This window comes from Pelophylax lessonae, assembly GCF_965119305.1.
Source record: "Pelophylax lessonae genome assembly, chromosome: 2".
NCBI lineage: Eukaryota > Metazoa > Chordata > Amphibia > Anura > Ranidae > Pelophylax > Pelophylax lessonae.
The window spans coordinates 562,048,156-562,065,569 of NC_138769.1; the positions used below are offsets into that span (position 1 = coordinate 562,048,156).

At 41.4% G+C, this 17,414-nt stretch overlaps 1 protein-coding gene across 3 annotated transcripts; it reads right to left on the reverse strand.

Moving 5' to 3' along the window:
- Positions 1 to 1,034: 1,034 nt before the first annotated feature.
- On the reverse strand, positions 1,035 to 14,473 carry MYL6 (myosin light chain 6; the record flags this gene model as incomplete). Of its 3 annotated transcripts, none has more annotated exons than XM_082246257.1 (7): positions 1,035 to 1,393; positions 4,392 to 4,469; positions 5,541 to 5,714; positions 5,870 to 6,013; positions 11,894 to 11,939; positions 12,902 to 12,929; positions 14,265 to 14,473. In XM_082246257.1, 7 exons carry the CDS (start codon positions 14,471 to 14,473, stop codon positions 1,365 to 1,367), a joined length of 708 nt encoding a protein of 235 aa, XP_082102383.1. In that variant the 3' UTR covers positions 1,035 to 1,364. The 3 variants fall into 3 exon arrangements, with proteins under 3 accessions (XP_082102383.1, XP_082102384.1, XP_082102385.1); XM_082246258.1 differs by lacking the exon at positions 11,894 to 11,939 and adding an exon at positions 3,814 to 3,855 and having other exon boundaries at positions 14,265 to 14,387; XM_082246259.1 differs by lacking the exon at positions 11,894 to 11,939 and having other exon boundaries at positions 14,265 to 14,388.
- Positions 14,474 to 17,414: the final 2,941 nt, after the last annotated feature.

Consider the following 17,414-nt stretch of genomic DNA (forward strand, 5'->3'; position numbering starts at 1 on the left):
TCTCTCTCTTTTTAAGGATGTTCCAAACAGTTGATTTGGCCACACCTAATGTTTTTGCCATCTCTCTGATGGGTTTTTGTTTTTCAGCCTAATGATGGCTTGCTTCACTGATAGTGACAGCTCTTTGAATCTCATATTGAGAGTTGACAGCAACAGATTCCAAAGGCAAATAGCACACTTGAATGAACTCTGGACCTTTTATCTGCTCCTTGTAAATGGGATAAGGAGGGAACAAACACACAACTGGCCATGGAACAGCCAATTGTCCCATTACTTTTGGCCCCTAAAAAGTGGGAGGCACATATACAAACTGTTGTAATTCCTACACCGTTCACCTGATTTGGATGTAAATACCCTCAAATTAAAGCTGAGTCTGCAGTTAAAAGCACAGCGTTTGTTTCATTTCAAATCCATTGTGCTGGTGTATAGAGCCAAAAAAATTAGAATTGTGTCGATGTCCCAATATTTATGGACCTTACTGTATACACACACTTTTTTTTCCACTATATGATTAATAAACATTTGGGTCTGCCTAATTTAAGATCTAGCCAAAAACCTTCTTTCCTTCCCAATCCCAGTTGGGATACATTTTTGGCTGCGTTTTGTCTGGTTAGGCTGATCCCCCCACTAAATTTGTGGAGACAATGTAGAGAAAACATTCCAGTGTTGAGGATTTATTATCCTCCTTTGAGAGAGGCCACTTACATGTGTAACTAATGGATCCTCCTTTCACCAAGCAATAGTACATCAACATTAGGGTTTGCAGCAAAATGCTCTATTACAACTGGGAAAAGAGCTCTCGGGAAGAACGTGACCACAAAGAGCAGCTAAAGATTCTTGGTTTAGGTTTTTTTTGGGGGGGTATTTAAGACACTGGTCACAATGGGCAAATTCTCCACATACATACATAGAAATATCAATTCTCCCACAGCATGTAGCATATTTATAGACAGAATGAATGGAGTCCATTCATTTGTCAATTCACACCAATAAACAAAAAAGCTTAAAATCACAGGTAAGTTTAGGAAAAAAGGCATGCAGTTTATTTGGGGAGAAGGAAAATAGAAATAATTTATTATCTGCATGGTACAATAGCTTTTAAACTCCAGATTCCTTTTGCAGTGGTTCACGCATGGGAGCATTGGTGAGGATGTTGCTCTTGGAGACAAGAGATTACAACTCCCCTGTGATGAGCTGGAAGAAAGAAAACTGCCCTCCTGAGACAGACCAGTGGAGGATAGCAAAACATGCCCACCACTGGTAAGCTCAACCTTCCCTCCAAAGGAAAATAAAACAAACAGACAGGAACAATAATACAAAGAGCTGCCCCCTTCTGGATGCTGGTGGTCTATAGCAGAGAAGAATCAGCCATTCATTACCATCCGGACCAGTTCTAGAAACAAACAAAAAAAAAAAAAAAAAAAAGTTACTCATGTGTCCGACAGCTGGAATGAGAAGTGTGCTCATCTGTTTACACAAGAAATAGGAATGCGATTTCACAAATATGAGCACTGGACTCAGTCCCTGTCAAATATGTTGAAATCACATTTCAGTGAAACTCAAGCCAAGAAGCACACAGTTCCTTGTAAAAGGGGTAGGGGCTCCCACATTAGAAGATGGGCCTACAAAAGGTTGACTTAAGCAGATACACACAAAGTAATATAGTCCTGAAAGTCTCTAAATACAACATACAAGACATTTTGCTGGAGTCATTTTGAGACTTTTTGCTGGGGGGGGGGGGGAAGAGAAAGTTTCTTGTGGTTGAACTCAATTTTCTAAGGGAAAAATAACAAAGGGGGGGGGGGGGGACTGCACATCAAGAACAGTTTTACTGTTCTGACACTTAATCATGGGATCAAATGACTTATGAAATGATGAATTCTATGCAAATGTCACTTAGTCTACAGCTGGCAACATCTGCAGTTTGTGTGGCAAACTTCCTAGAACCAGTTATATACACTTTGCTTTTCACAGGTGATGCAAAAGATGTGGGCATTTCTTGTTATAAAGGGAGTACAAAAAGCAGCAAAACTGCAGAGAGCCTCAGTTCAGAGGAATTGTTCAGGTTAGTTTAAAGGGGTCTGAGCACACAACTCCAACTGATCTGCCCTCTGTGCTGGGTTTCAAAAGACAGCATAGAACATGGAGCAGATCGCTCCTAATTAACAGGCTTGCATTTGTTTTGTGCACTAGGAGCAAGGTCCACTCCATTTTCTCAGATTAGACTAGTGGTGCAATCAAAGCCTGTCCCCTTATGGTTAATTCCCCCCCCCCTCGATATGTTTGATTGACACGGACATACAATATTCTTTCTTCAATTTACTGGGAGAATAAATCAAAGTAAACTAATTTAATTATGCAGTGGATACAAACATTCAATAAAAAAGGTCTTAACTTTTCTAACAAGTAAACTAATTAAACTACACTGTGAACTTTAAGACCCCATTCACACTAGCACGACTTGTCAGGCGACTTGGTCGCCTGACAAGTCGCGGTTGGTTGCCATTGAATAGTACAGGAACCGTTCTAATAGGAGCGACACAAGTCGCTCCGACTTAGAAAAAGGGTCCTGTACTACTTTGGGGCGACCTGGAAGCGACTTGCATTGACTTCAATTATATGAAGTCCGTGCAAGTCGCGGTACACACTGTGCACCACGACTTCACAGGTCGCCCCACAAAGTCTTGTCACGGCAGTGTGAAAGGGCTGTAACAGTACATTTTAAAAATCCCAACAGATTATATTTTTAGAACACAGTATAAACCTCGGGGACGAAAAAGATTTTTTTTTTTTTTTTTCCATGTTTATCTAACAGATCAATCCCATCCCTACAACCATAGGAGCCCCTTTCCCCAAATCAAAAATGTAATAAGCACTAATGATCAGTATAATGTCATCTACAGCAAGTATTAAAAAGCAAAAAGTATTTAGCTGAAGCATTGGAAACATCTATCATCTACTAGAAGAAGCAGTATAATCAAGACTGCCAAGAGCAAGGAAGCAGAAGTATTCGGAATTGCAGGAGGAAACCACATTGCACACACCAGTCTAACATCACACTTCTGTTACTTCAGATAAGGATCCATATCTTTGATACCTTTCCATATAGTTTGTGCCTATGACCAACAACTTGTATTATTGTTTTACTTTCAAAGAAAAGAGAACATGTTGGCCATATACCATATCAATTCTTTTCATCTTAGTTCAATTTAAACATTAAGACAAGAAAACTAATCTTTCACTGACTGGATTGTTACCTAAGAGGAGAAATGCATATGAAAAAGATCTGAAGTCTGTGCATGGAGTGACATTAATGCCACAAGGTCATCGCTCCTGATATAATGCTGAACTGTCATTTGGACTAATATATGAAAACTGGTACCTTTACTACATATGGCACCATGAAGGCTTGGTTTATTTACGGCTCTACCAATGCTCTAACCTGGATATTTTATTAATCATCTCCTAGCAATATGAGAGAAGGACGATAAAATATTTAAAAAGCCCTAGGCTGGTTATTTGGTTTCAAAATTAAGCAAATCCTACAAACGCTAACAAATAATTGTAAAATCAAACAAATACACACCGCACACAGCCAGTTTTTCCCGCAAAAAAAGTTCATTGGCCAGAGTTTATTAAGGTGCCACTATGACACCTTAATTTTGTTAAAGGAACTAACTAAAATAATGCAGCTCTGGCAGAGCAGAGAGCATGCAAAGACATGCCAATGCATCCAGGAGATTCAAGAGATTTAAAGAGGGATAAAGTAAAAACAAAATCACAAACTGAAACCAGATGGAGGAACCAGCATACCCAGGGGGGGTGGTCAGGAAGACATGATGAGCCTGATAAATTCTGTGGGAAGGAAGATTCATCAGAGAGACCCCAAGCAAAATTAAATATAAAAATTATATATCATGAAAAAGGACCATTAAACCTAAAAAATAAATTTCTAAAAGGCTTAATTAGAGGTTTTCTACCTAGTAATCACAGGGCAAGTAATGCCAGAGGCTTCTGCTCTGTCTCTCCAGCATTAAAGGACTAATATGTACAATTGTAGCTGGCAGGCCATTGCAAATGTATCATTTGAAATATATCTCCATCTCCAGAAATTCCTATTAAACTTATTTGAAGAGAATTCTAGATTTAGGTTCAGTGGCCCTTTTACAAACCAAAGATTACATAAAAACACAAGAACATTTATATGGCAAACGCCAAAACATACAAATCACAGCAGAAAAGTTTCTGTTGGAGGAGTGAAAAAGGATGAGTAATGCAAAAACTGAACAGCATAATAGACATGTCTAGTAATTAAAAGCTCCTTCTTTAATTGGCAGTTAAAGAAAAGAGTAAGTAAGATCTAATATACATAGAAGAGAGCATCCACTCACCTTCATAATTAATTTCACCATTAGCATTTTCATGCCCAAGCAAAAGCATTTCCACCTCATCCTCCTGCATCTTTTCTCCTGGAATAAAATATATATTCAGGATAATGTGCACCAAATATGCACTAAAGAAAATTCATTTAAAAAGACACTTGAGGCGATTGTAGCTGTATTAGTGCAGAAACTATTGAGATAAAGTTTCACTGACAGCACTCAAATTGTAGAAGTTATATGGAATAGAACAGAAGGAGAAAACAGACTTATTTTTAGAATACTTCAACTGCAAACCTATCTGCTATAGTTTCTGGATCTGTTCAGATCTGACTTGGAATCATGCATGTTCAAACCACCTTTCAGCATTTCTAACCTCCCACTACATTCTCCACAAAGCAAGTAAAAATGGATGTCCCAGAAACACACACACACACGCGCTAGCATTGTCACATACTTCCAGGTCTAGGTATGGTTTCTGGGTCAGCTTTTCAGACCTGATTGCTAGATAGAGGTAACGATGCTGGTTTACTGTCCAATAAGCAGGCTGAAGGCAGACAGATATGTTAAGCAGAACCAGGAAGAGGATTTGCTTACATACTACAGTTGTCACTTGCTGGGCAGGCCTCACTGAAATCTCAAAAAAAAAAAAAAAAAAAAAAAAAACCCAAAAAATACTGCCTGTAAATGTGAAGGCCAAAAGTAAATACTGAAAGACCCACTAAATTCATCCATTCTCTCCTCCGATGATTTACTGGTTCCAGCAGCCCAAGTAGATCAAAACATCAAGCACTCTGACATTAAATCTACCGATTGGCGTAGTTCCCCCCCCCCCCCCCCCCCCCCCCAAGCACCATTTATCAAGACTAAATTCTTAACATATAATTAAATGTAAAAAAAGATGACCTCTTCACGGTACATTACTACTCTGCCCTGTCCCTGGACAAGAGTGGGTCAAACAGGAGGAGAATTTTCAGAGGATAATTCAACATAACGGCAGCTCATTCTATGCAAGCTTTCCCTTCACAAATGCCAATCTGATACCTGAAAATTTACTAAACAACGAGATCATCTTCTCTTCAGTTTAGACAGGTTACTATTCCCCAAATAAGAAAGTGGAATTAAAGTGTAGTGGAGAGGTTTTTTTAAGATTAATGTTACCTAGAGTAATTAGAACATGGCGAAGTTCAGCCCCCATTACACAGCCATTGCCTTCCTTGTCAAACACTTTCAGACCCTCGATGAAGTCCTCAATTGTGCACTGGTCCTTGTTCTTAGCGATTGTTTGCAACATGGGGAGGAACTGCTCAAAGTCAAGCATCTTGGTGTTCATCTCTGAAAGTAAACTTTGGTTATTTGGAGGAAAAAAAAAAAAAAACCCCCCCCACACACCACACCATACGCCCCACATACATTGTAGAATGTATTTTTTCCTTTTCGGTGCATCACTGCCACTGTACAATCATTTCTGCTGCAGAGATATCACTCACCGTCCATCTTTGGGTTTCCTAAAACTTTCATGACTTCGGCATTTGTTGGGTTTTGTCCCAAAGCTCGTAAGACATCCCCGCACTGGAAATAGAAGATTTTACCATCTCCTGTCTTATCGAAGAGGTTAAAAGCATCTTTGTACTCTGGAAGAAAATAAAAAAATAAAATGCACACTAATCTTTCTAAACAAGGTTCATCACATCCAGAAGGGATGTGGGGGGTCACAGCAGATGTACACTATGTATGCAGGCTGAATAACCAAGCTGAAGATCTGGGAAAGTACCACTCCCTCTGTGATTGGACACAGCGGGAGCCAATCAACGGGTTTGCCGGGACCCACTGATCATTCAGAGAAATGACAAAATGACAGTCTGCCTATGTAAACAAGGCAGACCACTGTTCTGTCAGGGAGTAAAGCTGAAACACAGATCTCTTTTCCTTTAGTGCAGAGATACGCAAACTGTGGCCCTCCAGCTGTTGCAAAACTGAGTCCCATCATGCCTCTGGGTGTCATACCTGTGGCTGTCAGTCTTGCTAGGTCTCATGGGACTTGTAGTTCTGCAACAGCTGGAGGGCCACAGTTTGCATATCCCGGCTCTAATGCATCCACCCCCCCCCTCCTTAGAAAGCACTCCCTAGGAGCACACTTAACCCCTTAATCGCCCCTGGTGTTAATCCCCTTCCCTGCCAGCATCATTTATATAGTAACTGCATTTTTTTTGTAACCAGTAAAAAGTCCATAAATGTATTCCATAGTTTGTAGACACTAACTTTTGCGCAAACCAACCAATATACACACTTAATTTTTTTTCCCCTGAAAATATGTAGCAGAATACATATTGGCCTAAACTGATGAGAAAAAAAAAGAAAAAATATATATATATATATATATATATATATATATATATATATATATATATATATATATATATATATATATATATATATATATATATATATATATATATATATATATATATATATATATATATATATTTTTTTTTTAAATATGTATGTTTTATAGCAGAAAGTAAATAAAACATTTTTTTTCTTGGGTAATTGTCAGTTAAAGCAATGCCGTATCGCACAAAACAGCCTGGTCAGGAAGGGGGGGGGTGGTAAAAACCTTTGGAGCAGAAGTGGTTAAGGTAGAAAAACATTTTACTTTAGAAACACTTTAATTCTAGAACAGTAACTGGTTACAAGACCTGTAAAAGGACAGAGAAAGTTAGGAGGGGGGGGGCGCTCTTTCTCCTCACAATCTGTTACCATATTTAGGCGGTTACAATTCAACAGTGCCATAGACAACAATTACACGCCCATTCGGAAGGCTTTCACTCCAAACCTGGTGTTAAGACCAATGTAATTTCCACAAGTTATGCAGATGTTTAGAGGCTTGTGCACACTAATCTGTATGCTAATAAGATATGTTTAAGAATATGGGCAAGTGTTTGTTCCCTGACAGCGGTGAATAGCTATGCCTTGTGTTTTTACAACACCAAAACGCTGTTTGCATCTATCATTAAGCCCCTACTAGGTGAAACATGTTAGAGGGTTCTCCCATGGGTAGGAGACCATAAAAAGGTGAAGCTTATATATTACAGTGCTCAAAAAAAAAAATTAAAGGAACACTTTTTAAATTAGTGTATAGCATCAAGTCAAATTAACTCCTGGAATATTGATCTGGTCAGTAAAGTAGCAGAGGGGGGTTGTTAATGAAACGAACAGGTGCACTAGATGAGCAACGCGACGTCCAAAATAGGATTGATTTTACAGGTGAAAGCCACTGACATTTTTCCCCTACTGTTTTTCACTAGTTTTGCATTTGGCTAGGGTCAGTGTCACTACTGGTAGCATGAGGCGATACCTGGACCCTATAGAGGTTGCACAGGCGGTCCAACTCCTCCAGGATGGCACATCAATACGCCATTGCCAGTAGGCTTGCTGTGTCTCCCAACACAGTCTCTAGTGCATACAGGAGACAGGCAGTTACTCTAGGAGAGTTAGATTGGGCCGTAGAAGATCCTTAACCCATCAGCAGGACCGGTATCTGCTCCTCTGTGCAAGGGGGAACAGGAATGAGCACTGCCAGAGCCCTACAAAATGACCTCCAGCAAGGCCACTGGTGTGAATGTCTGACCAAACAATCAGAAACAGACTTCATGAGAGTGGCCTGAGGGTCCGACGTCCTCTAGTGGGCCCTGTGCTCACTGCCCAGTACCTTGGAGCTAGATTAGCATTTGCCATTGAACAGCATAATTGGCAGGTCTTCCACTGGCGCCCTGTGCTTTTTACAGATGAGAGCAGGTTCACCCTGAGCACGTGCAACAGACGTAAGAGGGTCTGGAGAAGCCATGGAGAACGTAATGCTGCCTTTAACATTGTTCAGCATGTGCTGTTTGGTAGTGGGTCAGTGATGGCCTGGGGAGGCATATCCATGGAACACAGACCTCTACATTCTAGACAATGGCACCCTGACTGCCATTAAGAATCAGGAGGAAATCCTTGTCAGACCCTACACTGGAGCAGTGGGTCCTGGGTTCCTCCTGGTGCACGACAATGCCTGGCCTCATGTGGTGAGAGTATGCAGCCAGTTCCTTTAGGATGAAGGAATCGAGAACACTGAATGGCCCCCACGCTCGCCTGACATAAAACCAATTGAACACCTCTGGAACGTTATGTTTTGATCCAACACAGCTAGATTACACCTCAGTCTGTTCAGGAGCTCAGTGATGCTCTTGTCCAGATCTGGGAGGAAATACCCCAGGACACCATCCAATGTCTCATTAAAAGCAAGCCCTGACATGGTCAGGCATGCATACAAGCACATGGGGGGGCATACAAAACTACTGAGCACCATTTTGAGTTACTGCAATGAAATTTCCGCAAAATGGACTAGCCTGCAGCATCATTTTTTTCCACTTTGATTTTCTGGGTTTCTTTGAATTCAGCCCTCTGTAGGTTCATCATTTTCATTTAAAGATGTGATAGCCTTTCATTCCTAACACATTATCCAGTCCATATCAGTATGGATATCCAGCATGATATCTTTCCCCATTGAGATCTGATGTGTTTTCAAAGTGTTCCTTTATTTTCTTGAGCAATATACACAGTTACTATATGCAGAGTGTGAAAAATGGTGCCATTTTGTTGTAGTTCTCAATGTGTCCAATAAGTCAGTGTTCAACTCGATCAGCACCTGCTAACATTGGGGCCAGTCGGCTGGGATAACAGATTGGGAGATTTGAGCAGTTTTTGCACTGTTTACCTTGCTACATTTTTCAACAAAGCACTGCACCCAAACCAAAAGCCGTATTGCTTAGAAAACAATTGTATCATATATGCCCTTTCAGTGACTGGTGTTGGTCAAGGGCAGAAATAAATGGCAGTTACTGCACATAGTGTGACCAGGCCCCTAAAGGGAGACAATAAATAGTAGAGGATAAGGAGCCAAAGAACAGGTCCCTAAAAGTGGTTGCATGAAGGGATGCTCACAACTGCTTAATTCAAAAAATCAAAAATTTATTGAAAAACAAGGCATATCATGAATAAAAAAAACCCTGATAAGGGGGGATATAATACACAAAATGGAATTGCAATGAAAGATGGCATGTGACAACATAAAAACAATACAATGACACACACACACTTCGCTAAGTGTGTGTCATTGTATTGTTTTTTTATGTTGTCACATGCCATCTTTCATTGCAATTCCATTTTGTGTATTATATCCCCCCTTATCATGGTTTTTTTTTTTTATTCATGATATGCCTTGTTTTTCAATAAAGTTTTTGATTTTTTGAATTAAGCAGTTGTGAGAATCCCTTCATGCAACCACTTTTAGGGAACGGTTCTTTGGCTCCTTATCCTCTATTTATGCACTAATTTAATAGGTTGCGGTGGCTCCCTGCATCAGTACATGACCAATTTGGGATTTCCTTTTTTGGTCTTTGGATGGTAGGTGACCATTTGAGTACATCAATTGGCCACACCGGTCTCCATACTAGGCTTTTATACTATATTGGCCCTAAAGGAGACAACCCAAACTATGCACAATCATAGAATACCGATAACTGTGGGCTTTTTACTTCACATGTCCATTAAAGGTCACCTTTGGAACATGTTCCTTAACACCCCCACGGCCACATTTAAAATGAGAGCAGAGGTCTGAATGAATAAACGACAGAAAAAAAAAAAAAAAACACGCACATTTTTCCCACTATACATAAATGGACTGCTGAGACTAGAGGACAGTTTCCTAAAAAGGTCTTTTACAAACCGTAATGGCAAACATCTGAAACACAGATAATACCTTGGAGTCCATGGCATTTCTTGTTCAATACATATCGTGAGTAGTAAAGTAGAAACATTGTCTTACTTTGCCCCTTAGGAGAAATCCTAATAAAAAATATGCTCTGTTCACGCCATTTTATTTCTAAAAAATGCACACGCTATCACTTTGAACAGTGACATATGATGCCTTTAAAGCACTGCCTATTACACAGAATTATGTTAATGGACAAGAAAAGAAGGGGCAGCTAAACAGTATTGCTTCCCTGTAAGGGAGCTACAGCAGGGTGGAAGCACAGCAAATTGTGGCAGTGTCTGGTGTCAACACAATTAGCAATTCTGAAGGACAAAATAGACACTGGAGCCTGGAGTCCTGCTGTAAGCAGCAGCCTTCTAAAGCAAATCCATATCTTACAAGGGTCAGCTAATAAAAAAACGGTAAATACGTTTTTTGCATAAGTAGCAGTCACACGTGGGATTAAGGAGAACTCAGCTAAGAATATACACTTTACAAAGTTTTATTGATCGGAATTAGTATACACTGTACAAGTCTCATTAGAACAGGGACATGCGTTCTCCCAGTACACTAAACACACAAATTTACTGGCAGAGATCTCAGGCAACATGCAGACAGACTGTCACTCATTAGTGTGCCACTTCCTTCCTGTGCCACTCCCTGAACAACCCCTCCTGCTAAATTCCAGGGAGGGGAGCTGTAATCATCCCACACTGCACCCTGCCCGGGCGGGCAGCATTTTCAGCCCTGCAGTGCATTGCCTGTTCATGTTCACGCCTTGTCTAAACAGTCACTGAAAACACAGACTACAAAACTGCCTAGACATAAGAAAATGTAGATGGGAGGAGGGACACCAAGGATCCTTCAGGCATTTCCCAGCTAGGAATGTAGGAAACTCTTTCCTAACTCCTATTCTAACTACTCCCCTTCCCTCGGCTGCACAGCACTAAGCAGACCGGAGTGAGGCTTTGTTACCATATAAGGTATCCACAGAGCAGGCAGGCAGCCATTGCATTACAAGTGAAGAGGAAGGGGGTGGATTGGTTCATACAACGCTAAAAGTTGTATTCAAACCATAACAGTGCCACCCCAGACTCACAGAACACACAAATACCACCCTACAAGGCTGAACAAAGCCAGCACAATAATGCTTTTATTACCATGCCTTGCTAGTTAGATTAGTGATGGTGTAGCTGTGCTTACAATGTATGCACAATAATATTATGATATATAAAACCAGTTCAGATCATCAACACTCAGTTTTGACCATCAGCCCAGTTAGGCAGAAAATCAATTGACCCAAGAATGAACTAGATTTGTATATACACTATACCTTTCCAAACTGTTTGCACTATCTGCAAATGGCACCGCGGCTGACAGAAAACCATAGCTGGCAGCAAGAGATCCCTCCACTGTTAATGTGGAAAGGGGAATTCATTTCTCTTGTTTAGCCCATAGATCGGAATGAGAAAAATCTAATTGTGTATGGCTAATCTAAGGGTAGCTTTTCTTATTTTCAATATAAATAAAGGACTTGCCAATACTCCATCCTAGGCAGATAAGAAAAACTTAACAGTAACATGTCACAGTATAAGACAGGAGTTAAAATGTAACAGCAAAAGGATGCAGGGTTAGGGAGAAGAGGGTCAAATGTTATACTGGTTTAGAGAGAGACAGAAAGAAGAGAAAAAAGGCAGGGCACACTTCAATCACTTACCATCTACCTGATCAGACACCAGGCAAGAAAGAGATAGGGATACAAACTGAAAAGTGCAGGAAAAGAAAGCGGTAGGTAAGAATCTCAGAGGAAACTAAAAGCAACCAAGTCTTCCTGACAATGACATCTCAAAGTATCTAAAAGTCTATGTGGGAACCCTGTCAGGTATTTACTGCTTTCCCCACTGAGGAAACTTACTCTGTTCTGTTTGTCCTACTGACTATTGTCCCAATGTCTGAAAGGGAAGGAAAAGCAAAAAAATTCCAAGTTGTCATCACAAGAAGAATGGGAAGTCTTCCATTGGAAAGTTGTTGCTGTGACAACATTCTAACCAAGGACTTCCCTCACTTTTTGGAGAGATTTCGTCTCTCACATCCTATTGAGCCTACATGACAGGAAGTGATGTTTCCCCAATTCAACTGTTAAGCCCTCGTTCACACCAGTGTGGCTTTGAAGTCGCACTACCTCACAGACAACAATTCAGAGCAATTTCATTGCGGTTTGCTGACGCTGTGCAACTAACAGATGTCAATGCAAAGTAGCATAGAAATAGCCCAGGAACCTGACTTGCATAGTTCCATTGCTGCAAATGGGGTGCGACTTGTCATGCAACCTGGCAGTTCAAAATTGCATGGCAAGTCACACTGGTGTGAACCAGGGAAAATGCTTGTTTAATTCAAGGAGGTAGAGAAATAAGGAATACATGCCTTACTCTGGCACGCTCCCTCCCATCAATCTGCCCCGTCCCTGGAAGTCTCTTCTTCAAGATACTCCAGCAAGGGCTTGTGCACAGACATCAAGTGCCATGCAGGTACCAATAGTCCTACATTGTATGAGAGGATGGCAGGGGACCACTCACATCACAAAGTAGAGGACAGTGCCAAAGTGTGGAATAAGAGAATACACTAATCCTCCACCCCTAGACTTCACAAGCATCCCTTGCAGTGGCGGGGGTCCCTGAAATTGGGCTCTAAAAAGTTATATTTGAGAACAGGAAGAGTAACTTACCGCAGAGCTGATCTTCTGATAAGTCACCCTGTGGGGGAAACAGATGATTTAGACAGGAAACGTAACATTACAAACATAGAAGAGGATGGCGGCTCTCTACAATAGGCCCAGGTGCCATTCTACTGCTGCACACACATTTTCTAGCTAAGGCAAGCCACACACAGTGAAATGTCCCCCTGTGAACCCCATGGTTGCAGAAAAGAAGTTTGCACGATTCTCCCATCAACACAGGCAGCATTGACAGGGGAATCAGAAATGGTCTTCTTCCAGTGGGGATGAGCAGACAGTGATCATCGCCTTTGGCTATAGCAGCCACTGGTGATAATCGCAAGAGAGTCCGGCAGGCTGGTTGTACCCAAACTGAGCGATCAACTTGGTACATTCAGCCTGCCCATTAACAGTTCAAATCTCAGCCGGTTCCAGAACCAGAAAAGATTCGAACCATGTATGATCCGCTCACAGCATCATGGTTTTGGTGTGCAGCATTGCTGGCATGTTGCATTTTACATGCCCCACCATTGCACTCTACATACCTGTGTATCTAAATGTATCAGCGATACTGCAAGCAGGATTTCTTTGAACGCAACTATAGGAGTACTTGTACCAGTACTGATGTATGGGCTTCCCTTCTAGATTGTAAGCTCTAATGACCAGGGTACTTCTAATTCCTCCTGTATTGAATTGTCTTCCCTCATGCTGTAAAGCTCTGCACAAACTGTTGGCACCATATAAATTCTGTACAATAACATTCAGGTATTTCTGGCAGAAAGAAGACATGGGAACGGGCTGTATAGCACCTCCATGTACATGTGTAAACATTCTTCTAGCTGTTTAGGGAAGGTGGCAAACACACATTAGAATACTGACCAGCAATGAAGATTGTTATTACACATATATATGCAGCAAAAGTTTACACATCTGTGTGTACAGTCCCATTAAAGACAACAGGCTGCATTTAGAGGAGTAAAGAAGGCCAAGCTGGTGTGATGGAGCCCCAATAGTGTGATCCACACCTCCACCATAGAGGCAAGGACACCATTTATCACTGGGGACTAACAAGTCCAACCAGTCCTCAAACATCCACAACAGCACCTCTGTACTGTCTGTGGTACTCTACAACAACCAGAGGCACCTGTGACCAACGACACGAAGCCTCTGGTCACTGGTGTGCAGCAATACAGAGATGTGTATTATTCCCCTTTATAATGGAGGCCTTTGCTTCTGTATGGAGCCCTAACAGAGAGGAAGAGCCGGCCACACCCTTCATAAGCCCGGATAGAACCAGTCTAAGTACAGCGGCCTATACAATTTCCTCACACAGACAAAGCCACCGAACACTAAGCCCACTCCCAACCCTCCTCACCATGTCTGCTGCCGGTGCCTCTTCCGGAATGTACCGCTCCCGGTCCTAGCCTGACTGATATCTAGCTCTGCTGACGTCACCTTACCGGTGTGACCACGCCTAGCCAATGAGAAACCAGTGACGTTGGCTAATACGGTACTAATCAATGTCTGGCGGTTTCTGCGGTCTTTGCGACCTCTACTGGTGGCAGTGATGTACTGCAGGACCATTGGCTGTTCATATCTAATGCCTGTATAAAGGGAAATTTAGCTCATATTCTTTAACCACTTTACCGCCGGAGGATTTTCCTGCTTTACGTCTGGGCCACTTTTTTTTTTTTTATTAAAAACTTTTATTAAAAAGTTTTTAAATACAACATTAGTACAGATGTAGTTAACATATGTATTTTGCAGAAACACTTATACATACGTGTATTTATCATATAAAAATACAATTTAACAAAAATAGGGTTTACCTATGGAATGTATTTTTTTTTTTCCCTTTTTTTTAATAAAATGATCAAAATATTTATATAACAAAAAGAACAGTACAGATGAATCCTATCTTTAAGAACTTCATAGATAGTACCAGATCAAAACAAGTCAGTGCTAGAAATTTCAAGTTTTGTCTTCCAATCAGGGGAGGGGGGCCACTTTTTGCGATTCGGCACTGTGCGACTTTAACTGACAGTTGCGCGGTCATGCAACGCCGTACCCAAACGAAATTTACGTCCTGTTGTGTGTTTTTTTCCCACAAACAGAGCTTTCTTTTGGTGGTATTTGATCACCTCTGCGCTTTTCATTTTTTTGCAATATTAATAAAAAAAGCGACAATTTTGAAAAAATAACAATATTTTTCTACTTGACAGTTAAAAAATATCCAATATATTAAATTTTTGTCATATATTTAGACCAAAATGTATTTAGCTACATGTCTTTCACAAAAAAATTCTCAATGAGCGTATTTTTAACCACTTTAAGACCGGACGATTTTACCCCATTCCTGACCTGGGGTATTTTGCGATTCGGCACTGCGTTACTTTAACGGACAATTGCCCGGTCACGCGATGCTGTACCCAAATTAAATTGATGCCCTTTTTTTTTCCCCACAAATAGAGCTTTCTTTTGGTGGTATTTGATCACCTGTGCGATTTTTACTTTTTGCGCTATAAACAAAAAAAGAGCGACAATTTTTTATATGAAATTCCCCCCAAAAAAATGTAAAAATCAAAATTTTTTAACATTTTAGGCCAATTTGTTTTCTGATACATATTTTTGGTAAAAAAAATCGCAAGAAGCGTATTTTGATTGGTTTGCGCAAAAGTTATCGCAGCTACTAACTACGAGAAATTTATGTAATTTTTATTGTTTTTTTTTTTAACTAGTAATGGCAGCGATCTAGTGGCAATCTGCGATTTTTTTTGCAGGACTGCGACATTGCGGCGGACAGATCGGACCCTTGACTGACATTTTTGACACTTTTGGGGGTACCAGTGACATTACTACAGTAATCAGTGCTATAAATATGCACTGTTAGGCTTCTTTCACACGGCCGCTCCGTGTGAAAGCTCCGCTGCGGGACTTTTTTTTTTTTTTTTTCAGGGAGCGGATGACATTTGTGTCATCCGCTCCGTGTGCCCGCATATCATCCCATCCGTTTGCGGATGATATGCGGACATAATGTAAGTCTATGGGCATTGCGGATGTCAGCGGATGACACCGCTGACATCCGATTTTCCTTCCTTTCCGTTTTTTACACGGATGAAAAAATAGGGTTCTGTTCCATTCCAAAAAACGGAACAGATATGAAAGGAAGAAAATCGGATGTCAGCGGATGGTATTCCGCTGACATCCGCAATGCCATTGGCTTACATTATGTCCGCAAATCATCCGCAAAAAAATAGGATGATTTGCGGACAAGCGGAGCGGCCGTGTGAAAGAGCCCATACTGTAAAAATGACACTGGCAGGGAATGGGTTAACTTTTATTGGTGATCAAGGGGTTAATGTATGCCTGGTGCTTACTGACGTGTGTGGGGGGAGGGGACTGTGTGACACAGGCAAAGATTGCAGGTTCAGCTATGCTGAATCCTGCAATCTGACCCTGCCTGTCACTTAGGATATCTGCCCGCTTTGTTTACACAACCGGGCGGATTTCCACACTAGATCCCTGACGATCGGGGAAGAGCGGCGGTGATCACCGCCGCTCCTCCCCTGGCCTGACTCCCGCTGTGACTGAATACAGCGGGAGCGAGCCTCCAGCGGCGCGCGCGCCGCCGAGAGAGGGGAATATCTGGTGACATAGGTCTACGTTGCCAGACGATAACGAGCCACTGTGCCGCAGTAGAGGCACAGTGAGCAGTGTTAAAGTGGTAAAATTATGGCCCTCCAGTTAAAAGTGTAAAACAGTGTAAAACTATGGCCCTCCAGTTGTTCAGGAACTACAGTTCCCATCATGCCTAGTCATGTCTGTGAATGCCAGAGTTTTACAATGCCTCATGGGATGTGTAGTTCCACAACAGCTGGAGGATCATAGTTTGAGGATCCCTGATTGTTTCAGTTCACACTAAAAGCCCGTACACATGATAGGAAAATCTGTAGGGAAAATTCGTCCGACTACCAATCTGTCGATTTTCGGATTGTTAGTATGGTGCTTTCAACAGTCGACTCCGACTTTTTTGCTGACAAAATCCTGATGTGCGGGCTATATAATTTTTGTCATCCGTCAAAACAACGTCCGATTTTCATCTCATTAGTACAGATTTCGACGGAAAAAAATCTTAAGAGCAAGACTAGGCATGCTCAGAGACGAAAGAACACATACAAAACAATCCAACATATGACATCACTTCTGAAGTAGAATTCTGTCGTACGGGAAAATTCGTATGAAAATAACCTCTTCACTTTCCACATCAGACTAGCATGCCACAAAAAACGGACGACAGATCGTTCGATAATCTGATCGTGTGTACGGGGCTTAAGGCTCCATTCAAATATTGGCATCTTGGATCGCAGGCAGAATCGTGGCAATTCTGCCCGCGATCCCGAATCATTGCAAATCGCAGGAGGCCTGTGCGATTCCCGTGACTTGCAATGGCACCCCAAATGCAGCGTGATTTTGTCGCGATTGACACCCGACGAATCGCGGTAAAATCCTGCAAACAGAATCACGG